The sequence below is a fragment of the Pan paniscus genome, chromosome 7 (genome assembly GCF_029289425.2).
Source record: "Pan paniscus chromosome 7, NHGRI_mPanPan1-v2.0_pri, whole genome shotgun sequence".
NCBI lineage: Eukaryota > Metazoa > Chordata > Mammalia > Primates > Hominidae > Pan > Pan paniscus.
The window spans coordinates 40,916,449-40,930,212 of NC_073256.2; the positions used below are offsets into that span (position 1 = coordinate 40,916,449).

At 47.1% G+C, this 13,764-nt stretch overlaps 1 protein-coding gene across 3 annotated transcripts in view; it reads left to right on the top strand.

The window, feature by feature from the left end:
* Window positions 1–13,162, top strand: part of SLC39A14 (solute carrier family 39 member 14) — a 55,267-nt gene extending 42,105 nt beyond the window's left edge. For all 3 annotated transcript variants that reach the window (XM_003823597.7, XM_034965810.3, XM_034965809.3), the window contains 6 exons: window positions 2,525–2,694; window positions 5,266–5,388; window positions 6,255–6,443; window positions 6,559–6,766; window positions 8,136–8,320; window positions 10,040–13,162. In XM_003823597.7, coding sequence (XP_003823645.1) covers window positions 2,525–2,694; window positions 5,266–5,388; window positions 6,255–6,443; window positions 6,559–6,766; window positions 8,136–8,320; window positions 10,040–10,186 — 1,022 coding nt within the window. In that variant the 3' untranslated portion in view covers window positions 10,187–13,162. The remainder of the gene's footprint in view (window positions 1–2,524; window positions 2,695–5,265; window positions 5,389–6,254; window positions 6,444–6,558; window positions 6,767–8,135; window positions 8,321–10,039) is intronic.
* Window positions 13,163–13,764: the final 602 nt, after the last annotated feature.

Sequence of the window (13,764 nt, forward strand, 5' to 3'; positions counted from 1 at the left end):
GCTGGGATTTCAGGCACGCGCCACCACGCCCAGCTAATTTTTTGTATTTAGTAGAGATGGGGTTTCACCATGTTAGTCAGGCCGGTCTCGAACTCCTGACCTCAGGTGATCCACCTTCCTCAGCCTCCCAAAGTGCTGGGATTACAGGCATGCGCCACCTCACCTGGCCCGCTTGTATGGTTTTTAGGCTTCCATTGCTGTTTGCATCCGTCTCTCCATGGAAAAGGTGTTTCTCTTGGATAGCAATTTTGATAGTTTCCCTAGGCTTCTCCACAGCATCTGGTGAGAGATGGACTCAGCAAATGTTTACTGATGGGTTGGTGGATCTCGGTCTGCCCCATCACACCTGAATTCAGAACAGGGCCGCCCCAGGCAGCAGGAGTGTCCCCACCCTCAGTAATAGAGGCCCTCGTCTGTTCTTGTTCCTCCACAGTGTGGGGCTTTGGTTTTCTCAGTGTCTCACTGATTAACCTGGCCTCTCTCCTGGGAGTCCTCGTCCTGCCCTGCACAGAGAAAGCGTTTTTCAGCCGTGTGCTCACTTACTTCATCGCCCTGTCCATTGGAACGCTGCTGTCTAACGCGCTATTCCAGCTCATCCCAGAGGTGCAGTAGAACAGAAACTTGCGCGTCCTCTTTCCCTGGGGCGGCACAGCTGAGCCAATCCCCTCCTCCCCTACCCTGGGCTCCAAGGCACCCAATGACTGCCACCTGAGAAATGAACCTGTCCCTCGTATCAAAGCCACAAACGACTTCTAACTCTGGATCTCAGGGCCCACCTCTCACTCCTCTGGCCTCTGCAGGTGCTGTCAGATGCAAGGTTCTTCCAATTTCCCTCCTCCTGGGGACTTGACAGTCTCCCCTCCCTTGTTAAGCCCCATACATAAGGCATCAAGGGAAAGCGGCAGCTATCGACTGCCGTCCATGCCTTTGGTGCTAAGTACTTGCTCTATTCTAAGGAGAAATCCTGGCAGTACTCAGGTCTGGGCACCAAGAGCTTATCCATCTGGAATGAGATGGAAGGAAAAGAGGTTACCAAGTGATATGTAGACTTGGCCTAAAAAGCGAGTGTTCTTTAATTTTGAGCAGGCCATCGTTTCTAGCATAGAGAGCCAAACACAGAACAAAGACTAAGACCAAACAAAATTAAAATGACAAGATAAATGGAAGGGGCACTCAGCCCTTTGTACCTTGCATCTTGACTTTTTTCTGATAGGACTGACTTCCTGGTACCTTGACTTGACTGTTTTGAAATGTTAATTTTGTTGTTTAATTGTTATCACAGAGGAGCTATAAAAATAAGGCCCAAGTTGACAGTCTGCCCACTTTTTTAGCTCAAGCAGGGATGCTGCTGTGGAGGGTGAGGATACGCAGACGTGTGGTTGACCCCATTAGGGAGTCGTGGATGCTGCCCTTCACAAAGATCCCATGTCAGCTGCTTCTCAGGCTTTCCCAGTCAAAAGACTCACCCAGAAAAGACAGCAGATGGGATGCCATGCCTTGCCTGTTCTTCCTGGTTGAATGTGAACCATCTTGGTGCCATCTCAAAATTCTGCATGGATCTGACAAACACTTTGCAGGGGAGGCCTCAACTTGGGCTATTTTTTCAGCTCCAGCAATGGAATATATTAATTTTTTAAAGATTTGAAATGAAATGCCTTGTGACCTGCTGGAATGGAAATACTGTAATTGTGTGTGCTCCACCCCTGTGGCCTGCCAGGGAGTGTCTCATCCTGGTCTGGTTCTGCCTTGCCCTCTTTTGGGCCTGGATGGAGTGTCACAACTGGGAAATGTTCAAGGAAATATTTTTGTGACAGGGTGTTCCTGGAACTCTGTTCTCTGTGCTTGAGCCCCTCTCAGAGCACATGGAAATAAGCAAAGAAGTTGAGAGGTTAAGACACTGAATTTTATGGGCATTGGGCATGAATTAATCGTTCTCCATCCCTTCTGCCCTGCACATCTGGCTTGGCTGTATCTTGCACAAAGCAAACCAAGTGGTCGTGGTGTCACCCGAGCCTGCGCTGTATGAATTGGACATGCAAAAGCAAACGCAGCAGCAGAGTGATCAGCCTCTTTCCACCTGCTTGCATGTCCTATAAAGAGAGCCCTCGAGTCCAAAGTCTGTCCTGGACAGCCTCTGTGATAGGTCTGGGCAGACCTCGGGTGTGTGACGAGGCAGCACCCTGCCCTGCCAGTCACACCACTGGCAGGAACGATTTGGGGCCACCAGTGGCCACAGGGGCAGAAGTCACAGGGTTCCAAGGCCACCTTGAATTCCTCTTTCTTCTGAACTGATTGAAGGAAATTTCATCAGATGTGAATCACTAACAAATTTTCTATTTCTCTCTCCCTCCCTACTTGTCTCTCTCTGATTTTTCTTTTTTGTTCCGTTAATATCCACCAAACTTTTCCTTGCGACCTCCCTATCTGCTCCACCTTCCTCCCCCTAAATGGTGGTTGCTGTGCAATGGGGCATGTGCCTTCTCTCCCTGCCCTGGGTGGGGCTGGCCCTCCCTCCGCACGGCAGTGTGGGGATACGGTCTCCTCTGTGTGACCGTCATCTCCCTCTGCTCCCTCCTGGGGGCCAGCGTGGTGCCCTTCATGAAGAAGACCTTTTACAAGAGGCTGCTGCTCTACTTCATAGCTCTGGCGATTGGAACCCTCTACTCCAACGCCCTCTTCCAGCTCATCCCGGAGGTATGGCAAGCCAGGGCCTTCACCCCGGAGCACGCCGGCGGGCACAGTGGGAGGACCTCCGTTTGGATAGAAGGCATAGAGAGGGCACCTGGAGGCCCTTTCCTTTTGGAAAGCGAAGCTAGAACTTAGGCGTGAACTAGGAGAGGCAGCCCAGCATAGGCTGAAGAGCTGGGTTCAAATCTCAGCTCTGCTATCAGTAGGTTCCGTAACCCCAGGCACACCACTGACCTCACACTGCCTCTGTTTCTTCAGATGTGAAATGGGGAGAGCAATAGACCGGCCTCAGGATGATGTTGTGAGGGTGGAACGAGCGAGTCTTCGGCAGCACTGAGTGCCTGGTGCGGAAAGTGCTGTGTGATGTGGGGTGAAAAGATGCAGTGTAGCGAGCTCACTCTGGCTTAGTTGTGGTGCTCAGATTAAGGCTTTGGGTGCAGAGAAGTTTAAAAAACATCATCAGCCGGGTGCAGTGGCTCACGCCTGTATTCCCAGCACTTTGGGAGGCTGAGGCAGGTGGATCGTTTGAAGTCAGGAGTTCAAGACCAGCCTGGCCAACATGGTGAAACCCCGTCTGTACTAAAAACACAAAAATTAGCCAGACGTGGTAGCGCACGCCTGTAATCCCAGCTATTCGGGAGGCACAAGAATCACTTGAACCCAGGAGATGGAGGCTGCAGTAAGCCGAGATTGCACCACTGCACTCCAGCCTGGGTGACGGGAGTGAGACTCCGTCTCAAAACAAACAAACAAACTCCCACATCATCAGAACCCACAGTTCTCAGTAAAAAGATTGTCCATAGGGAGTTTTGGGGCAAAGGCAATGCAAGTCAAACAATGTCTGGTTTTATATACCTTGATGGTACCTTTGCCTAATAAGTTCATGAGAAAACTTGCCACAAAAGAAGGAGCTGATGGTTCATCTAATTTGGTGTAATCCCCTCAGCAGACCCATTAATTACAGTAAGCACAGGACGTCTCCCTGTGGGTGGTCTTGCAGGCCTGGACAGAGCCGCAGTTGAAGCAGAGATGACTGCATGCGCCTCTTACAACACTTGGTGTTTTCTGAAATGTCAGTTGGCTCCCTCCTAGTGGATCCTTAGGTTAACTCCATGGTATCGATAGAACAAGTAACGTTTTACCACGTTGGAATCTGACCTGCACAAGAACACATATCCCTGAGTTGAGAACCCAGCTTTTGGGATTTCTGAAGCTCAACCCCATGATTTTGTATTCACCATCCTTTGTGGCTTTTTGCAGAGAAGTGTTCGTTGCCTATTTTCACTTCACTTTTCCCCCAAGATGATTCGACTCCCCTGGAAAGTCAACATGAAAGTGTTGTTTCCCTGGAGGGTGGTGATTCAATTTGGCCCCTTTAAAACATAAAGGCAACAAACAGCCCAGAGTTCCTTGAAGTTGGGATCAACTTTTATTTTGGACCAATTCATGAGAGGGCTGAAGTTTATTCAAGGCCCGTTTCCCATCAGAAAATGGAGGAACAACCCGGTAAATATATATACTTCCTATGTACCCACAAAAAAATTTAAGAATAAAATAGGAGCAAGTCGTTAGATACTTTTTTTTTTGTTTTTGAGACAGTCTCACTCTGTCACCCAGACTGGAGTGCAGTGGTGCCATCTCGGCTCACTGCAATCTCTGCCTCCTGGGTTCAAGCCATTCTCCTGCCTCATACTCCCGAGTAGCTGGGATTACAGGTGTGCCACCAGGCCCAGATAATTTTTGTATTTTTTTTTTTAGTAGAGTTGGGGTTTCGCCATGTTGGCCAGGCTGGTCTCAAAACTCCTGGCCTCAAGTGATCCACTCACCTCGGTCCTTTAAAGTGCATGAGCCACCATGCCCGGCCAGGTCATTAGACACATTCACAAGAACCCACCATAAATCAGGAGCTTACCCTAGGACAGAATTCTCTTGATTTCTACTCCTGTCCTCTTCCCAGTGGATTCTCCCCTCCCTCTTTGATAAGTGACAGTTTCAGAAAGGACTCAAAACAAAACCCAAAAATTGACGCTCGCAATAACACAGTCCACTTTCTTGGTTCTGTGGTCACTGGGAGGTCTGCGGTTAGGAAAACGCTGCAGTTCTTATTACTTAACTGGGAAATGGGTTTCCCGTTTTAGAAAGTATAATTACACCATCTCCCTTTGTGTTTACAGGCAGGTCAGCCAGGAACACTAGATAAGATGAAAATAAATACAAGTGTCTGCTCCTTCAATATGAAATCTATTGGCAGAGAATGCCTTCATAGCAAAGCACCAAGAGAAATCAAAAGTGGAAAACCATATCGGAGGTTTTTCTTTCTGGGATTAAAATTCTACAGATGATCAGTCTTTTGCATCAGCAAATAAGCTTGAGAAGAACCTGGCAGGTTTAGTGATGTCACATCAGGGAAACACCAAGGACTAGATTTTTGCTGGAAAGAGGATGGGTAGATGGCAGAGTTACTCCATTATGCCTCTCTCCTTTCCTAGAGTCAAGGAAGTAGTTAAGAGATAAGAGGGGGATCAGTAAAGATGCTTTATTTTCTTTAAAACTCATTTTCTTTTCCTGGGTCCACAGGCATTTGGTTTCAACCCTCTGGAAGATTATTATGTCTCCAAGTCTGCAGTGGTGTTTGGGGGCTTTTATCTTTTCTTTTTCACAGAGAAGATCTTGAAGATTCTTCTTAAGCAGAAAAATGAGGTGAGGCCCAATTGTTGCTGAAGAAAGCTCTTCTAGGGAAAACACCCATCTCAAACAGTGTCGATGTATTGTGGTGGTGGTGGTGATGGTCTTAGCCCAATATCACAATTTCTGTGAAACTCTAATTTATTGAGGAGACAATCCCATTTCACCTCCTGAGGATATTTGGCCAGAAGTGAGGCCAGACCAGAAACTAGATCTGGCCTGGGTGCCTTCTACTAAGCAGTAGTTTATCCCCTTTGTTTTGTTCTAAGATTATTTCCTTAATATATTTGTATCTTTACAGGATGGGGAGAAGAGCTTGATACCATGCATTCATTCTGTATGAAGTATGAGGCTGCAGAGAAACAGGACTATTATAGTACAGTTTCAAAAAGATATCTTTAGTGGCTGGCATGCAGTTATTCCCTAAATAGCTGCTGAATTGAGTGAGATTAGCCATTGCAAAAGAGGAGCTCTAAATATCTGAGCAGTGGCTGCCTTGGTGGAATAAGCATGTACCCCGAGGAGACAGCTTTGATATCTGTCTGACACCAGGTCCTTCGCACTTGGTGCAGATTTATATATATAGATATTAGAAACGGGGTCTCGCTTCGTTGCCCAGGCTGCTCTCAAACTTCTCAGCTCAAGCAGTCCTCCCACCTCGGCCTCCCACAGTGCTGGGATTACAGGTGTGAGCCACCATGCCCGACCATGGCTTTATATAATAGCTTTTGCTATGTTTCTGGGCACGTGACCTGCTTGTGTTGTCTTCGATGGTAAGGCTGAGGTCTTCCAGTGTGTGAAGCGCTTCCTTGGAGCAGGTGCTCAATCAGGTTTGTGGTTTTGGTGAATGTCATGCTGATCCCTCCCTGTCACCCTTCCAGCATCATCATGGACACAGCCATTATGCCTCTGAGTCGCTTCCCTCCAAGAAGGACCAGGAGGAGGGGGTGATGGAGAAGCTGCAGAACGGGGACCTAGACCACATGATTCCTCAGCACTGCAGCAGTGAGCTGGATGGCAAGGCGCCCATGGTGGACGAGAAGGTCATTGTGGGCTCGCTCTCTGTGCAGGTCAGTGGGCCACCAGCTGCTTGGTGGAGCCTCTAAGAGGTTGACTCAGGCTTACCTTGAGGGAACATGGTCCAGCCTTTGACTCTGCGGGCCCTGGGGGTGTGCTTTCTCCTAGGACCTGCAGGCTTCCCAGAGTGCTTGCTACTGGCTGAAAGGTGTCCGCTACTCTGATATCGGCACTCTGGCCTGGATGATCACTCTGAGCGACGGCCTCCACAATTTCATCGACGGCCTGGCCATCGGTGCTTCCTTCACTGTGTCAGTTTTCCAAGGCATCAGCACCTCGGTGGCCATCCTCTGTGAGGAGTTCCCACATGAGCTAGGTAAGCGTGCGTCCCCCGTTCCACTGGTGCTCCCTCGGGTGGTGGTGTAGGCCCCCTTCCTGTGGCCGGTTCCTTGCTCCCATCTCCCTGTCTTCACAGTGCTTATTGTAACTGATTTAACACACTCCTAAAGCTTCATGGACCCTAATCACCTTTTTTTTGGAGACGGAGTCTCGCACTGTTGCCCAGGCCGGAGTGCAGTAATGTGATCTCGGCTCACTGCAACCTCCACCTCCTGGGTTCTAGCGATTCTCCTGCCTCAGTCTCCCAAGTAGCTGGGATTACAGGCGCCTGCCACCACACTCGGCTAAATTTTTTTTTTTTTTTTGATTTTTAGTAGAGACAGGGTTTCACTACGTTGGCCAGGCTGGTCTTGAACTCCTTACCTCGTGATCCGCCCGCCTCAGCCTCCCAAAGTGCTGGGATTACAGGCATGAGCCACCGAACGTGGCCTAACCACCATTTCTTAACGATTAAATAGATAATTTAAAATGATGGGGTTTTTACAGGGGTGTTTGTTTCCTTTTAGCCCCATATGCAGTGGCTCAGTTCTCACCTATACAGTGGGGTTAATAAGAGCACCTCCTTTTAGAATAATAGTGAGGATTAAAGGAAAACAAAGGGTGAGAGGGACTTCCCATGTGCCAGGTGCTATTCTGAGCACTCAGTAAAGGCTCTCTCTTCTAGCCTGTTAATCTTCCAAAGGCTCAGGTGCCTGGCAGGTGCATGGCAGCTGGATGAACCAGGGGGTAGGAGGGACTTAGTTTGATCAGAGGGAGAGTGTAAAAAGCTAGTAATTACTCCAGAGGCTTTAGGGACGACTTAGGGTCAAGTTCTGGCTTTGCCATATATTGACTTGTGACTTCGGGCAAATCACTTCTCACAGTCTCGACACTTAACTTCTCCCAGTCTTGATTTTGTTTCCATGGTAGTTGTGAGGAAGGGGGTTCCTTCTGTTTCACTATGAATCCAGACAGAAATGAGGAGGCCAGTGCCAGCTGGTCATCTATTTTTAAAATCCTGAGAAAGATTTTCAGCCTCTAGGCTGGGTATACGGCCAGTTTGGCAAATGGAGACGGGTCCTGAACAGGAAGTTCAAGGGCCTGTCTTGTCACTTCTGTCTTGAGTCTAGGGCTGTCTTGATTTTTTTCACCCACACTTTTAGCAGTCTGATGTCATCGGTGCCCTCTGTCTCCCACGACCTTGTATGACTGGCTCTCACTTTGTCGCCAGGCTGGATTCAAACTCCTGAACTCAAACGGTCCTCCCAGCTGAGCCTCCTGAGTAGCTGGGATGACAGGTGTGCATTCACCATGCCCATCTTACTCTTCCTTCCTCGTCCCTCCCCTTTTCATTCTCCCTGCTGTAGGAGACTTTGTCATCCTGCTCAACGCTGGGATGAGCATCCAACAGGCTCTCTTCTTCAACTTCCTTTCTGCCTGCTGCTGCTACCTGGGTCTGGCCTTTGGCATCCTGGCCGGCAGCCACTTCTCTGCCAACTGGATTTTTGCGCTGGCTGGAGGAATGTTCTTGTATATTTCTCTGGCTGATATGGTAAGTGTTCCACAGTTCACTGGATGAGAGGGCGGCTAAGGGGATGGATGCTAGGTAAGTAGTTTTTTTTAATTTTTATTTTTTTTGAGATGGAGTCTCACTCTGTCTCCCAGGCTGGAGTGCAGTGGCATGATCTCAGCTCACTGCAACCTCCGCGTCCCGGGTTCAAGTGATTCGCCTGCCTCAGTCTCCTGAGTAGCTGGGATTACAGACGTGCGCCACCACGCCTGGCTAATTTTTGTATTTTTAGTAGAGATGGGGTTTCCCCATATTGGCCAGGCTAGTCTCGAACTCCCGGCCTCAGGTGATCCACCCGCCTCGGCATCCCAAAGTGCTGAGATTACAGGCATGAACCACCGCACATGGCCGGTAGTTTGTTTTTAATAACATCTTCCTTAGCTTTCTTTCACACACCACAGAGTTCGTCTGTTTAAGGCGTACCTACCATTCAGCAGTTTTTAAGGGGGCATTAGATTTTAAAGGAGGAAAAGTTTATGTTTTTGTTAGCATATGTCATTAAAGAAAATGATTATCATTGATCTATGGTCTTTATTAATTATTATGGAATGGCTGTATATAGATAAGAGACAGAAGAAAGGAAAGAAAATTACGCATAATCATACATCATACTACCCCTAAAACAATAATAGCAATACTTTGGTTTGTTTCTTTTTTTATCTCAGTGCGTTGGGTGTGTCTTTTTCTTTAATTTTTTTTTTAGACAGAACCTCACTCACCTAGCCTGGAGTGCAGTGTGTGATCATAGGCCACTGCAACCTTGAACTCCAGAGCTTAAGTGATCCTCCTCCCTCAGTCTCCCAAGCAGCTAGAACTACAGGCTCCAGCCACCATGCCCAGCTAATTTTTTGAATTTTTATAGAATGGGGTCTCTATGCTGCCTAGGCTGGTCTTGAACTTGTGGCCTCAAGGGATCCTCCCATCTCAGCCTCTCAAAGTGCTGGGGTTATAGGTGTGGGCCACTGCATCTAGCTTGTTAATAATATCTTGGTAACAAAAAGACCTCTTCAAGTGTTTAAAGTCCACAATAAGGCCAGGCATGGTGGCAGGCACCTGTAGAGCTACTCAGGAGGCTGAAGTGGGACAATTGCTCGAGCCCAGGAGTTTGAGGCTGCAGTGAGCTATGTTCGCACCACTGCACTCGAGCCTGGGCAAGAGAGAGTGGAAAAAAGGGAAAAAAAAAACAGTCTATAATATAAAGTTTATTTTTTATCAGAGTACATTTATTTTTAGCCAGCCTCTAAACTCATCCAGAGCCACATACACGTTGAGTACTTTGTTTTACCTAGACAGTTGTAAAGACATGGTACCTGCTATTGTTAATTTTCTTTTTTTGTTTTGTTTTGTTTTGGAGATGGAGTCTCGCTCTGTTGCCCAGGCGGGAGTGCAGTGGCGTGATCTCCATTCACTGCAGCCTTGCCTTCCGGGTTCAAGCAATTCTCCTGCCTCAGCCTCCCAAGTAGCTGGGACTACAGGCCTGCGCCACCACGCCCAGCTAATTTTTATATTTTTAGTAGAGACAGGGTTTCACCATGTTGGTCAGGCTGGTCTCGAACTCCTGACCTCTAGTGAGCCGCTGCACCTGGCCCTGATAATTTTCTTTGTCAACCAACCTGATCTATATCTCCATCACTGAATTGCCCTGGACTTACAAGATGAAGCAAGGAATTGCAGCTGTGTTGTTTCTTGCTTCTTTCCCAGTTCCCTGAGATGAATGAGGTCTGTCAAGAGGATGAAAGGAAGGGCAGCATCTTGATTCCATTTGTCATCCAGAACCTGGGCCTCCTGACTGGATTCACCATCATGGTGGTCCTCACCATGTATTCAGGACAGATCCAGATTGGGTAGGGCCCTGCCAAGAGCCTGTGGGACTGGAAGTCGGGCCCTGGGCTGCCCGATCGCCAGCCCGAGGACTTACCATCCACAATGCACCACGGAAGAGGCCGTTCTATGAAAAACTGACACAGACTGTATTCCTGCATTCAAATGTCAGCCGTTTGTAAAATGCTGTATCCTAGGAATAAGCTGCCCTGGTAACCAGTCTCTAGCTAGTGCCTCTTGCCCTCTCCTCACCTCCTTTTCTCTCAGTGACTCTGGAACCTGAATGCAGCTTACAAGACAAGCCTGACTTTTTTCTCTGATTACCTTGGCCTCCTCTTGGAACCAGTGCTGAAAGGTTTTGAATCCTTTACCCAACAATGCAAAAATAGAGCCAATGGTTATAACTTGGCTAGAAATATCAAGAGTTGAATCCATAGTGTGGGGCCCATGACTCTAGCTGGGCACCTTGGACCTCCAGCTGGCCAATAGAAGAGACAGGAGACAGGAAGCCTTCCCATTTTTTCAAAGTCTGTTTAATTGCCTATTACTTCTCTCAAAGAGACCCTGAAGTCAGAACACGTGAGCAGGGTGAGAGGCGAGGCAAGGTTCATCCTGAATGGGAGAGGAAGTCGAACCACTGCTGTGTGTTTTGTCAGGATGCTCACTTGCTCCTACTGAGATGCTGGGTATTGATTTTGTAATAGCACCTGGTGTTTCATGGCTGTCCGAGTGAGCTAACGTGGCGGTGTGGCTGCCTGGACCTCCTCTTTCAGGTTAACGCTGACAGAATGGAGGCTCAGGCTGTCTGCAAGAAAACAGTTGGTTTGGCTGTGATTTTGACCTCCTCTTCCCCACTGCCATCTTCTAAGAGACTTTGTAGCTGCCTCCTAGAAACACATTCTGAGCACATTTGAGACCTCTGTGTTAGAGGGTAGACTGCACAAACCATCCTCCCCCAGGTTGAGACGTCTGCAGAGTGGCAAGCTGACTTGTAGAAATGGGGTGCCATTTATGCTCTACTTAGACAAGGGTAATCAGAAATGGAATCAGTGCAGGCAAAATTTAGGATTTGCCGCTTCCATAAATCAAAGCATGACTAATAGGGGGTCTCTGAAATGTAAGGGCACAAACTTCACTTAGGGCATCGCAGATGTTTGCAGAATGGTTGGCCTAATGATTATGCTACAGATGGGTTTTAAATGACCCGTCTAGGTTACTGCTTCCTTGCAAAAAAAGTCGAATCCTGCATTGAATTGAATATGAATTGCTCTAACTCTCTCCAGAAAATGGATGGAGATAACTTGTCTGCAAAACTGTAGGCCAGCCTCAGCCACTGTGGAGCCCTTGCCTCCGAGCTCTGGCTTCAAGGGGAGCTCTTCTCCAGGTTCACTAGGTGAATTGATTTATTATTATCATATTGATAATGTGAGATTCTTTAGCCACTTTGGGGAGCCTGTCTCTCCAGAAGCCTTTCTTAGTGGTGCCCACAATTGGAGCCCAGGGGCCATGTTTGCAAACTGATTCATGTGCATGGCTGACGGGAGTACTGGTTCACTACCAATGCCTGAGCTTTTCTCTTACATAGAAAAACTGTCCACTCTCAGTAATCACAAGCAGCATCCGTTTTGTTTTCTCTTCTTGGGAGACATCTGTCAAACCAGGAATATTCTTGAAAAGAACGTGAGCAGGAAAACTGCTGGTGATACTTTTTTAAGTTTTGTTTTTATCTTGCCTGTTGGCTTCAATTACATTTGAGAATACGCTGAAGAGGGAAAATTTCAGTGATGGAGATTCTAGATTAAATATCGGAAATGATTTCCTGGTGGGATTATGGTCCAGTTTTACCAAAGAACCAATTCCTTGAATGTTGGAATCTAACTTTTTATATTGTCATTATTATTGTTGTTTTTAAACGGTTCTTTGTCTTTTCTGTTTTATTTTTCTCAAGCTGCTTTCAGGAGCTAGCAGAAAATAACTCAAAGTTGAAGACTCTGGAAGATTTTGCTTTAACCTAACTCGCATTGATGTATTAAATTTATAATTTTAGCATTCCCAATAGATCCTATCATTCCTTAAACATAATACCCTTTGTCTTGGAGTAGAATACTAAGTTAGAGTTAGTGGATTTCTAGTTTAGGAGAGGAGCTCAAAACTATAATCTTTAACAAATTGAAAAATGAAATAGGGTGTTTTCCCTTTTTGTGCACACCTATATTACCTTAAGAAATTTCCTTCCATAGACAGCTGCCTCAAAGGGAAATCCTCTTTAAACTGTAGTTGGTGCAGAGGTCAGTCCTAGTCGGAGCTTAGGAGGGGCGGAGATGCTCACATCGTCTGACTTGAGTCGCCACTGATTGTGGCAACAGCTTTGCCTCATGAGTCGAAAATTGGCAATTTCTTTTGATTTTTAGTTGTTGAATTTGCTGTTTCAAGCATTTGTACATATTAGAAGTCTAAGGAGTAGCGAGTCAGTGGGAGGACTTTTTCACCCCTGTCATTAGCAGCTTCGACCTCATTTTCCAGATGCACCAGCTCCTATTAATAATTTAGCAAGGAAAGTGTATGTCACATGCAGGAACAGTGAGGCAGGGACAGGGGTTCTGCTCCTTCTCACTTCACCACCGGCACACAGCTTGCCCCTGTCTTTGCCCCCAAAGGTATTTTGTGTCTAGTGTCAAATTGGAGCTATTCTTCACTGGTCCTTAACCTTGGGTTTTAAAAAGAAGGCTTCTCTGTTTGGGTAGCGTAAGAGCTGAGTATAGTAAGTCCTCTTCCAAAGAGATGGCAATATGCCGGGCATCTACTTTAGAACAAAGTTGTCTGATTTTTGCAAGAGAGGTTAGGATTTTATTGTTCATATTTCCCTTTACAGTTCTGCAGTTCCATCACAGTATTTTTTTAAATAACTCAGGTGTATGAGAAGAAATTAGAAAAGAAAATTAACTTATGTGGACTGTAAATGTTTTATTTGTAAGATTCTATAAATAAAGCTATATTCTGTAATTGTTGAGAATCCCACGGGTGATCATTTGCAATAAATGTGGATGTAATGAAGGCTGTTGAACACAAGGTGGCGATGGTGTCTCACTGACGTACAAAGTTTTGTTTTACCGGGTCTGGTTTAACATTTGACTGGGATTTTAGAAGGTTTTTTTGTTGTTGTTGTTATTGAGACATAGTTTTGCTCTTGTCGCCCAGGCTGGAGTGCAGTGGTGCGATCTCGGCTCACTGCAACCTCCACCTCCTGGGTTCAAGCGATTCTCCTGCCTCAGCCTCCCGAGTGGCTGGGATTACAGGTGCCCGCCACCACGCCTGGCTAAATTTTGTATTTTTAGTAGAGATGGGGTTTCGCCATGTTGTCCAGGCTGGTCTCGAACTCCTGACCTCAGGTGATCTGCCCGCCTTGGCCTCCCAAAGTCTTGGGATTACGGGCTTGAGTCATTGTGCCAGGCCAAGAAGGAAACTTTTGTACTCTCTTCTCTTTTCTTTCTTTGAGACAGTCTCACTCTGTCACCCAGGCTGGAATGCAGTGGCACGATCTCGGTTCACTGCAGCCTCCGCTTCCTGGGTTCAAGCGATTCTCATGCCTCAGCTTCCTGAGTAGC